Consider the following 16,481-nt stretch of genomic DNA (forward strand, 5'->3'; position numbering starts at 1 on the left):
TTCCTGTGCAGAACAAAACTATGCCTGTGTTGAGACCCCACCCCCCGCACCCCCACTTTTCCCTCTGCCGTTCCCCTGATCCCTGCCCCCTTGTGCGCATGAAAAAAAAAATCACAATAAACACAGTTAGCGCTTGTGTTGGTCCCTCTTGATTTAGTCCCATCAAATGAATGCACGCCATGCAGGGATACTCCTTTTGACCAAGACATAATGGCTCCATTCTGCGTGAAAAACGCTGGGGTAATACCAGTGGAGTGTGGCAAGCGGCTCTACCCGGTGCCACTACAAGAGCAGCTGCTGTGTTTCTTAGCGGGCCTGGCGCGCCACGCTGCTTCTCCCTCGAGCCGGCTTCAATCGGGGCAGAGTGCTTTTTTCCCGGACCTCCCGATGAGACCGTTTGACCCGGTTCCTCTCACCCCCTCTCGGGTTCTTCTTTGGCCGTAGGTTCAGTGGGCGGCATTTCGAGGGCACCCCTTTGTGCGCCTGGGATGGGGCCCCTTACGGTATCTCAATTTTCCCATCTCTAACCCCCCCCCCCCCCCACACACACCTCAGAACACAGCTGGCCCAAATCATTGGACCAGACAGAACGATCCCTTGCGCCACCAATCTACAAGCAAGCTACCGATACATTGCCACTGTTTCGAACACATCGATATCCTGCATCACAATTTGAGACGTGAGAAAATTGAGTTACAAGCTCAATCATGGAACAATTTAAATTTGTAATTCAACGTAACACTGTGTAAATAGTTTAAACCATAAATATACCACAAACTATGATGAATAGATGAATTTGTGCGTCGAACAGTCATTGGCTGGAGGATTTGGGGGAAAAAAAGCTACCTTCAATGTAAGAAAAAACATGGGTACCGGCTGTGCTTTAGTTTGTGAAAATACTGTATAATTAGACTGTCAAGACTTACTTTAGTCATCTATAACACTCTTAGACTGGACACTTTAATTTTACATTAGCGCTAAAGATGGTGTTTACATTATAGCTAGGAGTTGACTGTACTGTGTTTATTCTTTTGGCTTTTACCAAATACATCCACTGGCATGGCTTTTTGATGCGTTTGAGACGGCTTGGAAATCAGAAATATGCCACGTGGAGCTTAGTAGGTCCTATTTTAAAAGTGTACCAGTCCAACAACAGCGCTAAGCTAGCATTTTCTTTGTTTGTGAATATATAATTAGACTGTCAAAATCTTGAAAACAAATCTGTAATATTGTTAGATCAGTCTGCACATGATCATGCCAGGCTAGCCCTAGCGTTGGACCTAACATTTCCGTTCAGAGTTGTTTCTGGTGCTTGCATAAACACGAAAATGATCAGATAAGTGTTTATTGTGATAGCCTTTAGCACATGTACGAGATTCGAGACTGCTGGGAAATCGCAACTGTGCCACATGGCGCTCACGAGGTCCAACCTCAAAGTGTTCCAGTCAAACATAAACAGAAAAACTTGGGCAACGACCGCACTAAGCTAGTATTTTCTTTGTTTGTGAATATATAATTAGACTGTCAACAGTCTTGACAACAAACCTACACTTTTTCTTTTAAAAGTAAATTTTACGGATGCATCAAGAATATAGTGATTTAGCGACACACCAATTGCAATGCAAAAACAGTCAAGCTACTATAACCAATCAAGACAGAAAAGCTAACATAAACACAGTACAGCTGGTGTAATCACAACACATATTTTCTAATAATTAATACATTGTATATTTTGTCATTGCTTTAATTATATATTATTATTTAGTTTTTTTAGTTCTATAGTGTTCCCTAGTACAGTGTGATCTTTGAAGTACAGTGAACCCCTCTTTATTGCGGGTGTTACGTTCAAGACCCACCCACCATCGGTGAAAATCTGTGATATAAAAACTTCTTTTTGTTATGGTTTAACCCCTTCCACTCATTTAAACTTATTAAAACACACTTTTTAAATACATTCAATGGATATTTGAATACACACACACACACACACAAACTACAAGCACACAATGTAAAAGAAATACTGTACGTATTGTCATGTTTGTGTACATGCATATGAGTTTAAGAGGCGGGGCTTGATGGGTTGACATTTGACGTTGGCAAGTCTGTGTGAGAGTGTCTGGGTGTGAGCTGTGGCTGACAGCAGCTCCTGTGAGAGTGTGCTTGTGTTTTACTGCTCTCCCAGCGTTCATTAAATGGCTGAAAAGACCGTGGCTCTCTTTTCCCAATTCCCACATGCTAGGGCATTATAGTACCGACACTGTAGGCACTCATTTCTAAATTTCCATTTTCCCAGTTTCCTTGAATATAGCATTCATCACCAGTCATTTTTAAAAATGACACATCCCACCTCATATGGGGATTGTCTTTTTCGCACTTTGATGATGTGCAGTTATTTTTATGATACCAAGTCATATTGTGCATCAGCATTGGTGTGGTGCTGCTGCAGGTTGATTACATTAGTTAGTGGGGCACAAAAATGCCTGTTTCACCATAGTTGTCCAGTCAGTTTCCTAATTATTTTTATCTATCAAGCTTTTAATTTGAGTACAAAGCAGGTGGCTTGCTCTCTATTGTCTAAAGAGCGAAATCAGCTATCTCGACATTTAAACCCTAATGAGTGTTGATTCTGATCACCCAAGAGAATCTTGTTCACTTTAATTGGCTGTGATTGGGCCTTCTCAATTACCTTATCCTCTTTTACTGTATAACCATATTATCTCCTTTTGACCTAATTCGCTTTGTGTGTGCTGGCCTGCAAACCAAAACAACTATTTTCTTATAACTCTTGATCTGGCCCCCCCCCTCCCCAACAAAATATTATGGAAACAGAAAGTGCATCTGTATAGACGCCGCCGCCACTTCATTAATTATTTAGCGGCCTTTCTTGAAGGCCCGTTGTATTAAGGAGGGGGGGGGGGGGGGGGATGATTTGAATAGGAAGTAGCTTCCCGGACCAGAGCGTGTGATGTGTGTGTTCCCCTGTCATTGTATGTTTCTGCGGGCTTCATTTGTCTGCCTCGGCGAGCCAGGGGGCTGGAGGAGAAATTTCCATTCTATGAATATTTAATACATAATAAAGTTTTTGATTTTATTCTATTCAATCTGAAGGGGCTGAAAATATGGCAAAGCTAGCTAGCCCCAACTAAAGGACAGAGGTTCGCTGCCTCAACTAACACTGTTAAACACAATGTGTTCCAAAAAACATTCACATAGTCTAAAAACATAGCCAATTCTCTCTCAAGTGACCTAAAATGTTAAAGAGATACTATGTGTATTGTTAAACTTAAAGACCCTGTAAAATAAATTCAGATTTGTTTCTAAATACATTATACATGTTTGAAGATAACTGCTGAAAACGTGCGAAGCCTGAGAACTATGGAGTCCTCATGTCTGGAGATATACCGTTAATTTTCTTACCATGTCAGTTTTCCAGATTTTTCGGCATCGCTGAAATGGCGCTGCATGCCATACTTTGAAGCACAAGTTCCCCACGCAATTGCGATGGGAAGCTAGCTTGCTCGCTATCCCTACACCCCGAAAATGCTTCTTCCCTTTCAAATAATCCGCTCATGTGGTTTAAGAGCGCCATCACGGACAGAAGGCAGAAAAGCGAGGGAAAAACATAAGTCTCTCATGACGGCCTGAAGGTGGACAGGGGCTTCGCACTGGCAGGGCCACTTTAGAGTGCCTCGTTGTAGCTGTTTATAAAAGCTCTGGGACTACCTGGTTGGATATATTCCAGCCCCAGAAGGCTTTGAGATGATACAGTATATTTTTGCAGCTCAAACATGTAAGGATGTGTCCGTATATGAAAGGTTTAGCCGAAGTAGCATACATATTTCCAGGTCATAGAAATTATATTTGATTGACAGTTGACGGTTGAGCGGTGCATGGTTTCAGTGCATTCAGCAAACATGCCCACAGTGTTTAAAGAGCAAATAGAACGACTTAATGTTTCACAATTTTGAAGCCTCATTTTATGTACTCAAATTTGCAGGGTTGGTAACAACATCCTTCTAGTGTGGTCTGTAGAACATTTATTTTCACTTTACAGGGACAGTTTAATATTGGTTTAATATTTTACTTTTTATTTTCAAAATGAAGAATGACATTCAAGAGCAAAGAAAAGGCATCTGTTAGAATATGCTCGAAAATAGTCAAACAAGAGTGTGCAAATATACACCACTTGGAGAGAAAATTTGGACATGAAAAAAATTCAAAAAGGAAGGCAAAAATGAAACTGTGTAGTGCAAATATTGAACATTAGTGACGCTTTGGGAAATCTGTTATCAATAAATGTTTGAATAATGTTGCTGGAATTGTAAAATGATTTTTATTTTTCAACAGGATGCCTATAGAATTTTATTTGCAAAGGACACGTAGTTATTCAAATCTTCATATTTCAAATGATGTCAAAGTTATTGGAACACCCTATACTTGGTATTGGAATCATCCCATTCTACAGGCGCGTTATCATCACGTTATATGCAGTGTTGCCATTGGATCCCAGAGTATCCGGGCTGCCCCCTGCATCCATGATGACCTGGCGTGGCTCTGTGTGAGACGCCCAGCTGGGAGTGCCCCTGAATCTACTTGGGATTAGCCCAGGATTGTCTGGGATTACGCTGGGATAGAGAGGGATTAGTAGTGACTGCCTGTTTTGGGGGCGTGAGGGCTATCGTTTGGCCAAATTGCCCCCCCTGGTTCAGTCTTGGGGGAAGCATCAGTGAACCACGCACCTGCACTGTGGGAACACCAGCAAACCTGCCCGCTCTCTCAGATGTTCAAAGCAGTCTATGTGGCGCAGAGAGCCTTGGTGATGCTGATGATGATGATGGTCATGGCTGGCCACCGTCAGAAATCTCCCAAATCTCTCTAGCAGGTGGATTCATCAGATAAAGAGGGTTTGGGATGACAGCAAATCCCTCCAAGTTTAGTGTGGCTGCTCTTCCCTCACACGGGGATAAAATTGAGATTTGAATCAGACGGGTCACACAGAGTTTTAGCCTGAAGTGCAAGTGTAGCACGGCCAGAGTTGGCCCCATTTACTCTCAGAATGGTTGCAGCGGCTTGAAACCCTTTTAAACATCTTTACTCTAATCACAACCATGTAAAAACTGTTTGACTCTGAAGTACGTCATTTAAACACAGAAACTGGACTTGTCTTTCATTTCTGAATGAAGGCATACAGTATGTGTGAATGTAGTAATATAGGATTTCACAGATTTCATTTGGAAACCCCAAAAACCAGACTTTTCCTGGAGTTGCAATGTTTTAGACTTGCTTTTTGCACTGAAGTTGTAGGAGCAAGTAAAGATTTTGATGTTTACGATGGAGTTCCATTCCTGCGACATTTACGTAACTCAATTTTTTGATGCGTTTGAGACGGCTTGGACTCGTAAAACACGTAGTTTTATCACTAATCTACGTAACTGCAGTAGTAAAATCAGAATTACAAAAAATATTTTATAATCAAATGAAAAATGGTATCAAGAATTCCTTGCCTTTACTTCTGTGGTTGGTGTGCACACTGAAAGGGGCGCAAACAAGTTCATTTTGTGCGGTCCATAACCACGAGACATCTTGGGTCTGGACTGTTGTAATCCGAGGACCCCCTGTAGTTGTTTTTTTCCATGGCTAACTGTAGTGTAACCCATGTCACACAACAAAGGCTCATGATTGCCAAAAATGTCCTATTAAAAATACCATAATGTCTCATGTATAATGTGCACCCATGTATAATACGCACCCCCAAAGTTGACCTAAAAATTCTGGAAAACCCTTCTACCTATGTATAATGCATTGTTACAATGCATGATTTTGCTTCTACCCATATGATTAAAACATGAAGTATTATCTGTATTTTCTTATTTTTTTCAAAGAATTATTCTGAAGTTAAGCACTTTATTTGAACACGTAATCCTTTTTTTAATTTACTTGCTCTTATTTTGAAATTGACAGCCCTACTTTTATTTAGTAAATTAGAAAACACACAGTTGTGCTCATATGTTTGATTACCCAGGCAGGATTTCTAAGATGGGCACAATTCTTTAAAGAAAACATGAAGGACCAGGCGAAACACGTTTAATTTTATTTTAATTGGATTCAAATTAAACGGTCAAACATTTCAGAAAGGCATTATCATTAAACAAAACATAACCATAAATAAATTAATGATGGTTGTTGGCCAGTCATGAGTCATATTTCAAAAAAAAAAAAAAAAATGTCACAAATTCTGCCTGTGTATGTAAACTTAGTTAGCACCACTGTACATGTATGTAGTCATACGTACCCCTGTCATAATGGAATGATAGTGTAGGCTACACCTTTTTTTATAATCACAAGGTGGCGCTGGCATTTTGGAATGAAAGTGTACAGCTTTTTCATAACCACTAGATGGTGGCATACATTTCTAAAACATGAACGTTTTTTTCCATTTTACCCCATACCCATGTATAATGCGCACTATTGACTTGACAATTTTTTTGGGGGAAAAATGCACGACTATACACGAGAAATTACGGTAATTAACTTTCAATTAAGCATACATTTCTTACATTGAGAAAAAGTCTTGTGAGTCCATTGACGTACGAGTATGAGTACGACTGCTACAAAAGTGATTGTCGAAACTCGCAGAGAATGGCTTCAGCTGCCGAACACTGCAGGAAGGTTGCAGTGATTCTTTAAAGAAATCATGAAGCGGAACATAGTGCGTGTTTTCATTCAGTCACTGCGGTTTCACGCATTCACATAATGCGATGCGTGGCGACATAAGCGTCACTGTCTGGGATGTCGACAAATGCTTTCACCACAAAGGGGCGTGAACAGTGAGTCTCGGGTGTTAAACTTCACACTACGTCTGTGTTACTACGTCGGTAGCATGCAAATCTGCGGGTGGACTCATACCGCCCATCTTACATAGGCACCTTACACACAACCATAGGCCTGCGTGGTAAAAACAGACTTGGATGGCCAGCGTAAAGGGACTAATGCCAATGGAGGAGGTGTGTGAGGTCTGTTCTTCGAAATCTTCATAAAACAGGCATACAACGTTGCCATCAAGGGCTGATGGTAAATTTCATTTAAGACACAATGTGATGCCGATGATTTGGCGCGGTGTGATAGGTTGTCGGGGGAGAATGAGGGGCGGTTCGGGGGGGAAGTTGGCACGTCGAGAAGCCGTCAGTAGCGGGGAGCGGGTGTCCCCTGTGGGCCTTAGCACAGCCGAGATGAAAGGCTGTTTAGTGTTGGAGCAGCGGCATCAAAAGAACCTCTCGCATCCTCCACCACCCCCATCCCCCTCTCTCCTTCCATTTCTCGTTCGTTTTCTCTCTCTCTCTCTCTCTCTCTCTTTCTCTCTCTCTCTCTCTCGCCACAATATGATCTAGTTCTGCCGGTGCACGTTTACCCGGTTGCCATGGCGATGCACCGCCGGAGGTGTCACAGTGAGATAACCCAAGGAGGCATTCACAGATCACCTGAATTCAGTTCGCCTCCCCACCTCTCTCCCTCTATGCGTATTCTCTGCCAGAATTTGATTTATTTAGTTTCCCTGGTGCGCACTTCGCCGTGAATACAAATAATCTGCGACATAATGGAGATGGTGGAAGTGTGCGTACCCCTCAATCGTAGTAAACCCATTGTACCACTATATTCCCAAACCACAGGGGATGCTTTTTATTTGATACTTTTCCGACTTCGAGCGCCAAAACGCTTGACGCGCCAACAAAAAGAGCCAAATTCTGAGGCGAGTGACTGTCGCGTATCGGCAACTTCAGCATCCAGCAACCCTTGAAATGTAAATGACAATACAAAAATTAGATCCTCAGAATTACCGAGTAGATGGCTGTACACGCTGCCAGGATAATGGGAAAGTAATTGGTGACACACTGCATAATTGACGGCAGAGCGATTGAAAGCAGACTTGGAAAATTATTGTTGTGGGCACAGAAATGTGAGGGATAAGAAATGACAAAAAATAGGAAGCACTCAGTGACTGAATAGAAACTGGGGATTGTGATGGAAACAGAAAAAAGATGGAGGGGAGGCGAGGAAGGAGATTGGCAGTGGCAATAGATATTGGAAATTGGGATACATCCATTAGCCTTCCTTGCCCCCAGCTCAATCTCCTGATACATCCTCCCATTGAAGGCGCACTCGGGAGGGCAACGACGGCTGGCACTGAGCCAGACTGGCACAGACTTCAAACATACAGTACACCCATCCGCAACAGCTCACATCAGGGCCCAGTCTGAATGGAGACGTAGAGGAGGACAGCTGGATTGATAGGAATGAAAGTGGGAGGACTGACGTGCGTGCCGAGAGCCTCTAAAGACGGAGTCGCGGGTCGTTTCAGGTTGGCGGTGGTTGACAGGGTCTAAGCGCCTCGTCAACTCAGGCTGTCCTCTGAAGGTGTTTGTGTTTTTCACTGTTTTACGACACAGTGACTTTGGTTGACACTGATTGCACAGAATTTTGAGTACAGTAATAATAGATATGAAAGTGACCCGAAGAGGTAGACGTGCCACTGATAGTTGTGTGATATCACAATGTTTCAACTTCTTTAAGGACATCCATCCATTTTGGGATCACCAGGGTTAAAGCTAAAGCTGATCGCACCTGCCTGAGGCTGACAGATGGGACACATCGTTGACTGATCATCTGCCAATCACAGAGGGATAGTCAACCATTCACACCAAGAGACAATTTGCAGTCACCAAAGATCCAAACATATTGTATATTTTTAAAATTGGAAGTACTCAGAAAGAACCCGGGGTACATTTAGGGCTCCTCATACTATACTAAGAGTCTCGACTTACAGCGTTTCAAGCAGCGCACAATGCACTACAGTGTCGTAAGAATACATTGTCATCTCTGTTACTGCCGTACTTATTGTTTTTCATTTGATTGTTTTTTTTATTTATGGTCTTTAAGGGTTTCTGATAAAAATCTTAACTGTAACTATGACTTTATTACTGTATTAACATATATATATATATATATATATATATATATATATATATATATATATATATATATATATATATATATAAAAGTTTATTTTTTTTAAATGAAAGACTATGGCATGATCCGACTTCTATCGACTCACATAGCCGCCATAGGAACAGAATTCCATCCTAAACTGAGAACCCCCTGTATTTGATACAGAAATGCCAAAGACCCACAATGTAAAGTTCAGTGCTGACCACAGAGAAGCAGTATATGTTCACATGCCATCTAGAGTGTTTTCATATGTACTCTAACACCCATTTTTTCTTCTATGTCTCAACAGAATTCCATCCGTCACAATCTGTCCCTGCACACACGTTTCATCCGTGTTCAGAATGAGGGCACTGGAAAGAGCTCCTGGTGGATGTTGAACCCCGACGGAGGGAAGATGGGAAAGGCCCCAAGACGGCGAGCTGTCTCCATGGACAACAACACCAAGTATCTGAAGAGCAAAGGTCGCATTCGAGGCAAGCGGGTCGGACGTCCCGGAATTGGAGCAGGGTCAACTGTCGTGGGGCTACAGGGCTCCCCTGACCATGGAAGCCCACCGCACAAAGGTCTACCTAGTTCTGGAGGGACTTCTGGGACGGACAGTGAGTTTGACACCTGGACAGATCTCCACTCCAGGGCCAGCTCGTCAGCCTCCACCCTGAGCGGGCGTCTGTCACCCATCCTTGCAGAGGGGGAACCGGAGGAACCTGATGAGGGAGGCCTGTCCTGTTCCACCTCCCCCCACCTCTACCCATCGCCCACTGCCCACTCTCCATCCATGGGGGCAGGCAACCGCTGTCCTCCCCTTGAGCAATTGCCTCAGCTGGCAAACCTGACAGGTGCCATCAGTCTTGATGAACAGCTGATGGAGGATGGCTATCATCATCATCATTCACAGCAGCAACACCAACAGCATCCCTCTGTTGGCAGGCATAAGCACCAAACCTCAGTCTACCACTACAGTTCTGGTGTGAAGAGCCAGGTCTCCTATGGTACAGGCGGGTATGGTACAACAGGCATGGGCATGATGCGCCACCACTCGCCCATGCAAACTATCCAAGAGAACAAGCCAGCCAGGTTCTCCGGGACGATGCGGACGTACTCCAGCACCAACGCACTGCAGAGTCTTTTAACAGGAGGGTCAGCTGGGCAGCCGTACTGCCCCAAGGAAATGATGCTGGGCCTGAAGAGAGAAGGGCATCCCTTGATGTCGTGTAATGGCTCCAACCCTCACAGCCACCACGCTGGTCACCACAACGGCCACGGCCAGAGCCACAACAGAACTCACAGCCATACGCCCGCTCATAATCACAACTCATCTCACAGCCTCAGCCACAATAGCATCAGCCATAACCACACCCCACCCCGAGCGCTGCCCCTGAACCCATGCGGCAACGGTAATCCACTGCAGACCTATAATCACAAAGCTCCTTACCTGTATAGCCCCCCATCATACGCCCACCTCCCGGCATCCACCACGCTGCCCCCCAACCCGGCGGGGATGCTCGGCATGCCTCAGGACTCCTGCCACTTGGCCACAGCGCCGCATCCGCACCCTCGTCACAATCATTACCCCGACCCACAACACCAAGCCATGGCTAACGGACCCTTCCACCACGATCAGGGTATGGTCGGCAGCAACGGCACCGGCGGCTATCACCACGGCTACCACCAACCCCACCCGCACGAGAGACTACCCGCTGACCTGGACATCGACATGTTTCAGGGCAGCTTGGACTGCGACGTGGAGTCTATCCTCCTCCATGACATAATGGACTCTGGAGAGGAGATGGACTTCAACTTTGACTGCTCCCTTGCCCAGGGAGTGGGCATCGGAATGGGAATGGGGATGGGTGTGACTATGGGCATGGGGATGGGAATGAGTGGACTGGGCGGTGCACAGCAAACCAACAGCAACCAGAGCTGGGTCCCTGGGTAAACTGAGACGATCCATCTGGCACCCACAAAAGAACAATTTTACCCATAAAGCACTGTGCTCAACTGTGACATTCCTGACTTGACACAGAGACTATAGGACCATGTCTTTCTTTATTGTCTGTCACCCCCCCCCCCCCCCCCCCTCTCTTTTGGTAACCCCACCCCACCCCCTTCCCAAGATCTAGCTCATGTCTCATTTGGTATTTCCCCATATCAGCTATAGTGTGATGACAATCTCTCAGCATCATTGATTCTTGTCTACCATGAGAGCTGAACTCTCCATGCACTTTATCGCAAGTGTGTTCACAGAGCAGCTCTTGCAGATCCCGGCATGTTTTATGAGTTGATAAACTGTCAGAAATCAAACTCAAATGGGCCCCTTAATCAGTCATTGTCAGAAGTAGGGACCAAAAAGTGCAACAACATGAAAAAACAAAACAAATCCATTGCTGCATTATGATTGCAGCACGTTAACACAAAAACCTTAGCAAAAACTCAATAAATGCAAATCAATTTTTTGATCCGGAACGGTTTTCTTCATAATGAAATTCATCCTCATGAGATCCAATCAATTCTCACCAATGTCTTAGCGCACCATTCCTGTTATTTACGGCCTCATACATCCAGACCTTGGCACTTTGACTCTTCTGTTGGATGCGATGTTTAGTTAATGTCCTCTTGCCATTCAGGCGAGGCGCGTTGTCACTACATCACCAAATAGATTCTATCATTACTCGCTTGCATGCAATTTGGTGAATTAAAAACTTGTATCACCTTGTCTCACCTGGGCCTCTGGAGGCACTCACTCTCTAGCTCTTTTTCTCTTGCCCTACTGTCTGGAAGTGGCTCTCTCTCCCCGCCTGCCAGCGGAGACAAAGTGGCCATTACTCACAGCGAGCCATTAATGGGGCTTGATTGAAATTCAGCATCTTGCTTTTAATCTCCAAAGTGATGCGGCAGCGATGCGTCATTATTGAGAAGCTAACACATTGTCCTCTCACATGGGGGGGGGGGGGGGTGAGAGTAGGGGTGGGACAGGCGATTGTCGAGAAAGCCAAGATGCTGCGATGCCAATGTCAGTGTCCACTTTTGCGTGAGACGGAAAAGAAATCCATCCCTAAAACCAAAATAGTACTTGATTCGAGGGCTGAGTTCTCACATTTTTTTCCACTCCATTTCACATTGCCTTTCCGGCAAATTGGCACGTCGGAGACTTAACCATAGAGCCAGCATTTATCTACCCTTTCAGACGGAACACGCAGCCATTGTGGCTTCACACATCCAGATCATTTGAAGCGTGGCTACGTCACCACCAGCATCTTTGACGGCGACGATTCCTTTTGATGCAGCTGTGATGGTGCTTCACACTCTGGTTTGCTACGCCTCAGATACTAGTTCGGAAGCCCACCGCCATCCCGCATCGGTCGGTAGCTTACGTGCAGAATAGCAAGATGTGAAAAATCCAGTGTGCAAGGGGCTTGGGTCGATGAGAAGCCCGTAAAGCCATCCACACACACCACAAATGACACCCTCCCAACCTGAACCCCTTTTTTTTCTGTGTGTTTATTCTGTTGTTGTGTAGTTGTCGTTGTGTCGTTGCCAACCCACAGCGCTGACGTATTAGAAGTGAGGAAACTCTTGTCGGTGAAATGATGTCGGTAGTAGTGCAAGTATGACTTTCTTCTCAGCCTCCGGTCGGTCGGTCGCCCGCCCACGTGTGTGCTTTGCTCAATTGTTTCTGTGTTTGTGAGTGGGGGTTGGAGTGCGTGTAGTGGATAAAGTGGACCGAGGGTGAGGTAGGGGGGTGGGGGGGGGGCGGGTAAAGGGAGGCTGTCAGTCTGAAGCTTCTTTATCATTGGCCTTGAGGGAGTCATAGAAAGGACACCCTTTTATTTCTCCTTCTCTGGCTCCTCCAAGGAGACCCTCGCTGCATTTGGGCTTGTAGACAAAAGCAAAAGGTGGGTTTGGGGTGGGGTTATTGTTAGAGCCAAAGGTCAAACATGGCAGAGACTATCAGACCATTAAGTGAGGTAAACACACCTCCAATTGCAGGGCTTCTAGGTCGCACTGGTTCCAGTCAAACGGACTGGTGGAAAAGGTGTGGAGTCTTCTAAGCCAGTGTTCCCCAACCTTCTTTGCACCGCGGACCGGTTAGGAGTCGGCATTTTTCTCACGGACCGGCTGTGGTGGCGTGCATATATATATATATATTGCATATATAAATTTCTATATATATATATATATATATATATATATTGCATATATAAATATATATATATATACACACACACACACATACATACATACACACACGCTTGCCTCGCTTCTGCTTCCTCCTTCGGCGTGGTGCGTTCACTGGGGGCGCTATGCAGGAGTGGGGGTCGGCATTTTTCTCACGGACCGGCTGTGGTGGCGTGCATATATATATATATATATATATATATATATATATATACACACACACACACACACACACACATACATACACACACGCTTGCCTCACTTCTGCTTCCTCCTTCGGCGTGGTGCGTCCACTGGGGGCGCTATGCAGGAGTGGGGGTCGGAGTTATTGTAAACAGTCAGACCAAACTGCAGTTCCGTAGCTCCTCAATGAGAGTAGACTTAACTCCGTAAAAGTAGTTCTGCCTGTGTCGAGCAGCAACCTACGACTGTATCTGTATCAGAGGGGACTTGGTGCGTGAGAGTTAACTGTTGCGATAAACCCGTATTTGAAGTAGGACTCCTGATATAGTGTTGTTTCGCTCGCGAACGTGTCGTTCAAAAGAACAAATCTTTTCAGTAAACGTAATGAACGGAATTAGTTTATGAAATGATTTTGTTCTTTGAGCTCTGCCGCCGTTAGTCAGCCCACTCGGAGCGGAAACAGACGCGTTCGAGTCTCGTGCGGCGGAGAAGATCCGGTCAATTTTCAAAATAAAACACATTGACAAGTGAATTGCAATACAAAAGAAATTATATAAACTGGTCATTGTTTCTCTGCGGCCCAGTAATAAATGCCTCACAGACCGGTGGTTGGGGAAGACTGTTCAAAGCAAAATGGGCGCGTTGTGTTATTAGAACCCACACACAAGCGACACGCTTCTATCCGAAAAGAGAGCTATACGTGATGTCTAATTTTCCTATATTTATTTATGCAGAGATTGGTCTTTGTCGAATCCTAAATGTGGTAGTTGTTTGAGTCAACGCCTGTACACCCTCTCCTCCCTCCTGTTTTTTAAGATGTCAACCACCCCTCCTCCTCCTTCCCATTTTACTTACATTTATTTTGTAAAAAATCTATATATTAAGAATATTGTAAAATAGTTTTTAAAAAAAATCTCAAAAGAATATCAGTTTTGTTGTCTATTTCTTTTTTTCAAGAGAATGTATCTCATCATCTGGTGACTGTTAAATAAATGCATTTAAAAGAAAGAACTCCATTCTGTTTGTCGTTACTGTTGGAACATAAAAATACCACCACCAAAAAAAAAAGAACAAAATCTTCTGCATGGTCAAGCTGTAAAACATATTTCAATTGTTTTACAATATTAACAAAAAATCACACAAAATATGCCACCCATTTGCTCAAGCGGACATTGTTATTTTAAGTATTTTTGTTATTGATTTAAAAAAATATAACACTATGTAATTTATTTCATGTGCTTTAGCAGAAAAACCATTGGTTATTTTCATAAATCATTTTATTAAAAAAAATGTGTACAATTATATTTAAAACCACCTCAAAAGACGCAGTTTCCTCCATGTGCTTACCTGAAAAATGAGCTCACCTGAAAAACGTATTTGAATTATTTTTGTAATATTATTTAAAAATACCACAAATTATGCTACTATCACCCTGTGCCCAGACCGATTTAATATTATATATTTCATGTATACTACTACTTCTATTATTATTATTATTATTATATTGGCGGCATGGTGGGCGACTGGTTAGCACATCTGCCTCACAGTTCTGAGGACCTGGGTTCAAAATCTGGCCTCAGTTTGCATGTTCTCCCCGTGCCTACGTGGGTTTTCTCCGGGTATTCCGGTTTCCTCCCACATCCCAAAAACATGCGTGGTAGGTTAACTGAAGACTCTAAATTGTGAATGTGTGCACGAATGGTTGGTTGCTTCTATGTGCCCTGCGATTGGCTGGCGACCAGTTCAGGGTGTACCCAACCTCTCGCCCAGAGTCAGCTGGGATAGGCTCCAGCACGCCCGCGACCCTAGTGAGGATAGGCGGTACGGAAAATTAATGAATGAATTGTTATTATTATTATTAATTTCACGTATTGAAATGGATTTTTTAAAAATACATACATTGCAAATAAATATTTTATATTTTTCACGAACCTTTACATTTTAGTCATAATCCATGATTACATTATAAAATTGTTTATTATATATACAGTATATTCTTAAGATATTTAAAAGAACCCATCCTTTGTTTATCTTTTATATTGACACGAGTGAAGAAAAATTATATATATCAGTCAAAACGGATGTGATATGAATTCCATTTGTTATGTGCATGCATGATCATGACAAAACAAGTTTAAACTGGATATAATCCCAATTGACAGCCATTCATATTTAATATGCTCAGACACTTACAAATGTAATCAAATCAAATCAAGTGGTAATGTTTTGTGCCCTGGATTGTATCGGTGCACAATGATTTAAGCCTTGGCGGGGGTCTGGCTTGACTTGGAGCTCTTGGTTTTTGGGTTTACTGCGGACAAGATACTTACGTGAGGATGAGAATGAGAACTGTGGCAGTCTGGGGGCATCGTTTGTTTTCCAGTCTGCATGTGAAAAACGCTGTGTGTGCACGTGGGATTGTGTGTGACTGTGTATTTGTGCTCGACAGACACACACACAAAGCAGGCGGCCAGATTGTCAGTATTGGAGTAATAGGTGTGTGTCATGAGGCTCGTTATGGCCCACGAAGCGGGGATAGGTCGGCCACAGCTGTCCTGCTCCCACTGGAGGTGTTTTCACGGGAGGAGTGTGCAGCACTACAGCGCCATACTGCCAGGCCCCTGGGAGACCACCGACGCATACACTTCCCCCACCCCACCTCCACACACATGCACAACACACGTACATTTGGAAACAACGCAAAAATCGCGTTTCGTGAAAAGAGGCACTGTTGTAAATTTTGACGCGAATTATCGGAGTAAACCTAAGATTTTTTGTTTTTTCTTTCAGTTTGAACTGGAACTACAGAGATCCGTTGAATAAAGCATGCCGCACACCGAGCTGGTTCGGCAACTCGTTTTCATGAGTGGCCGACAGTCGGCCAGTATTTTTGCTACCATTCAAAACGTGAATTGCTGTTGCGTGGCAAGTTACCACTGTGCGATCAGTTTGGAAAACATACACTTTAATAACCTTCATCAAAATGTTTGTGTCTCCAAAAGGCCATCGTCAACTAAACAAACAGCCAAAACGACATGTTAGATCACACATGTCAAACTCATGGCCCGGGGGCCAGATCCGGCCCGCGACATAATTTTAAGTGGCCCGCAAAAGCAAAT

At 43.9% G+C, this 16,481-nt stretch overlaps 1 protein-coding gene across 1 annotated transcript in view; it reads left to right on the plus strand.

Annotated features, from left to right (window-relative positions):
- Positions 1-13,153, plus strand: part of LOC133479750 (forkhead box protein O3-like) — a 60,009-nt gene extending 46,856 nt beyond the window's left edge. The window contains exon 2 of the mRNA XM_061777096.1: positions 9,293-13,153. Coding sequence (XP_061633080.1) covers positions 9,293-10,939 — 1,647 coding nt within the window. The 3' untranslated portion in view covers positions 10,940-13,153. The remainder of the gene's footprint in view (positions 1-9,292) is intronic.
- The last annotated feature ends 3,328 nt before the right edge of the window (positions 13,154-16,481 follow it).

This window comes from Phyllopteryx taeniolatus, chromosome 6 (genome assembly GCF_024500385.1).
Source record: "Phyllopteryx taeniolatus isolate TA_2022b chromosome 6, UOR_Ptae_1.2, whole genome shotgun sequence".
Classification (NCBI taxonomy): domain Eukaryota; kingdom Metazoa; phylum Chordata; class Actinopteri; order Syngnathiformes; family Syngnathidae; genus Phyllopteryx; species Phyllopteryx taeniolatus.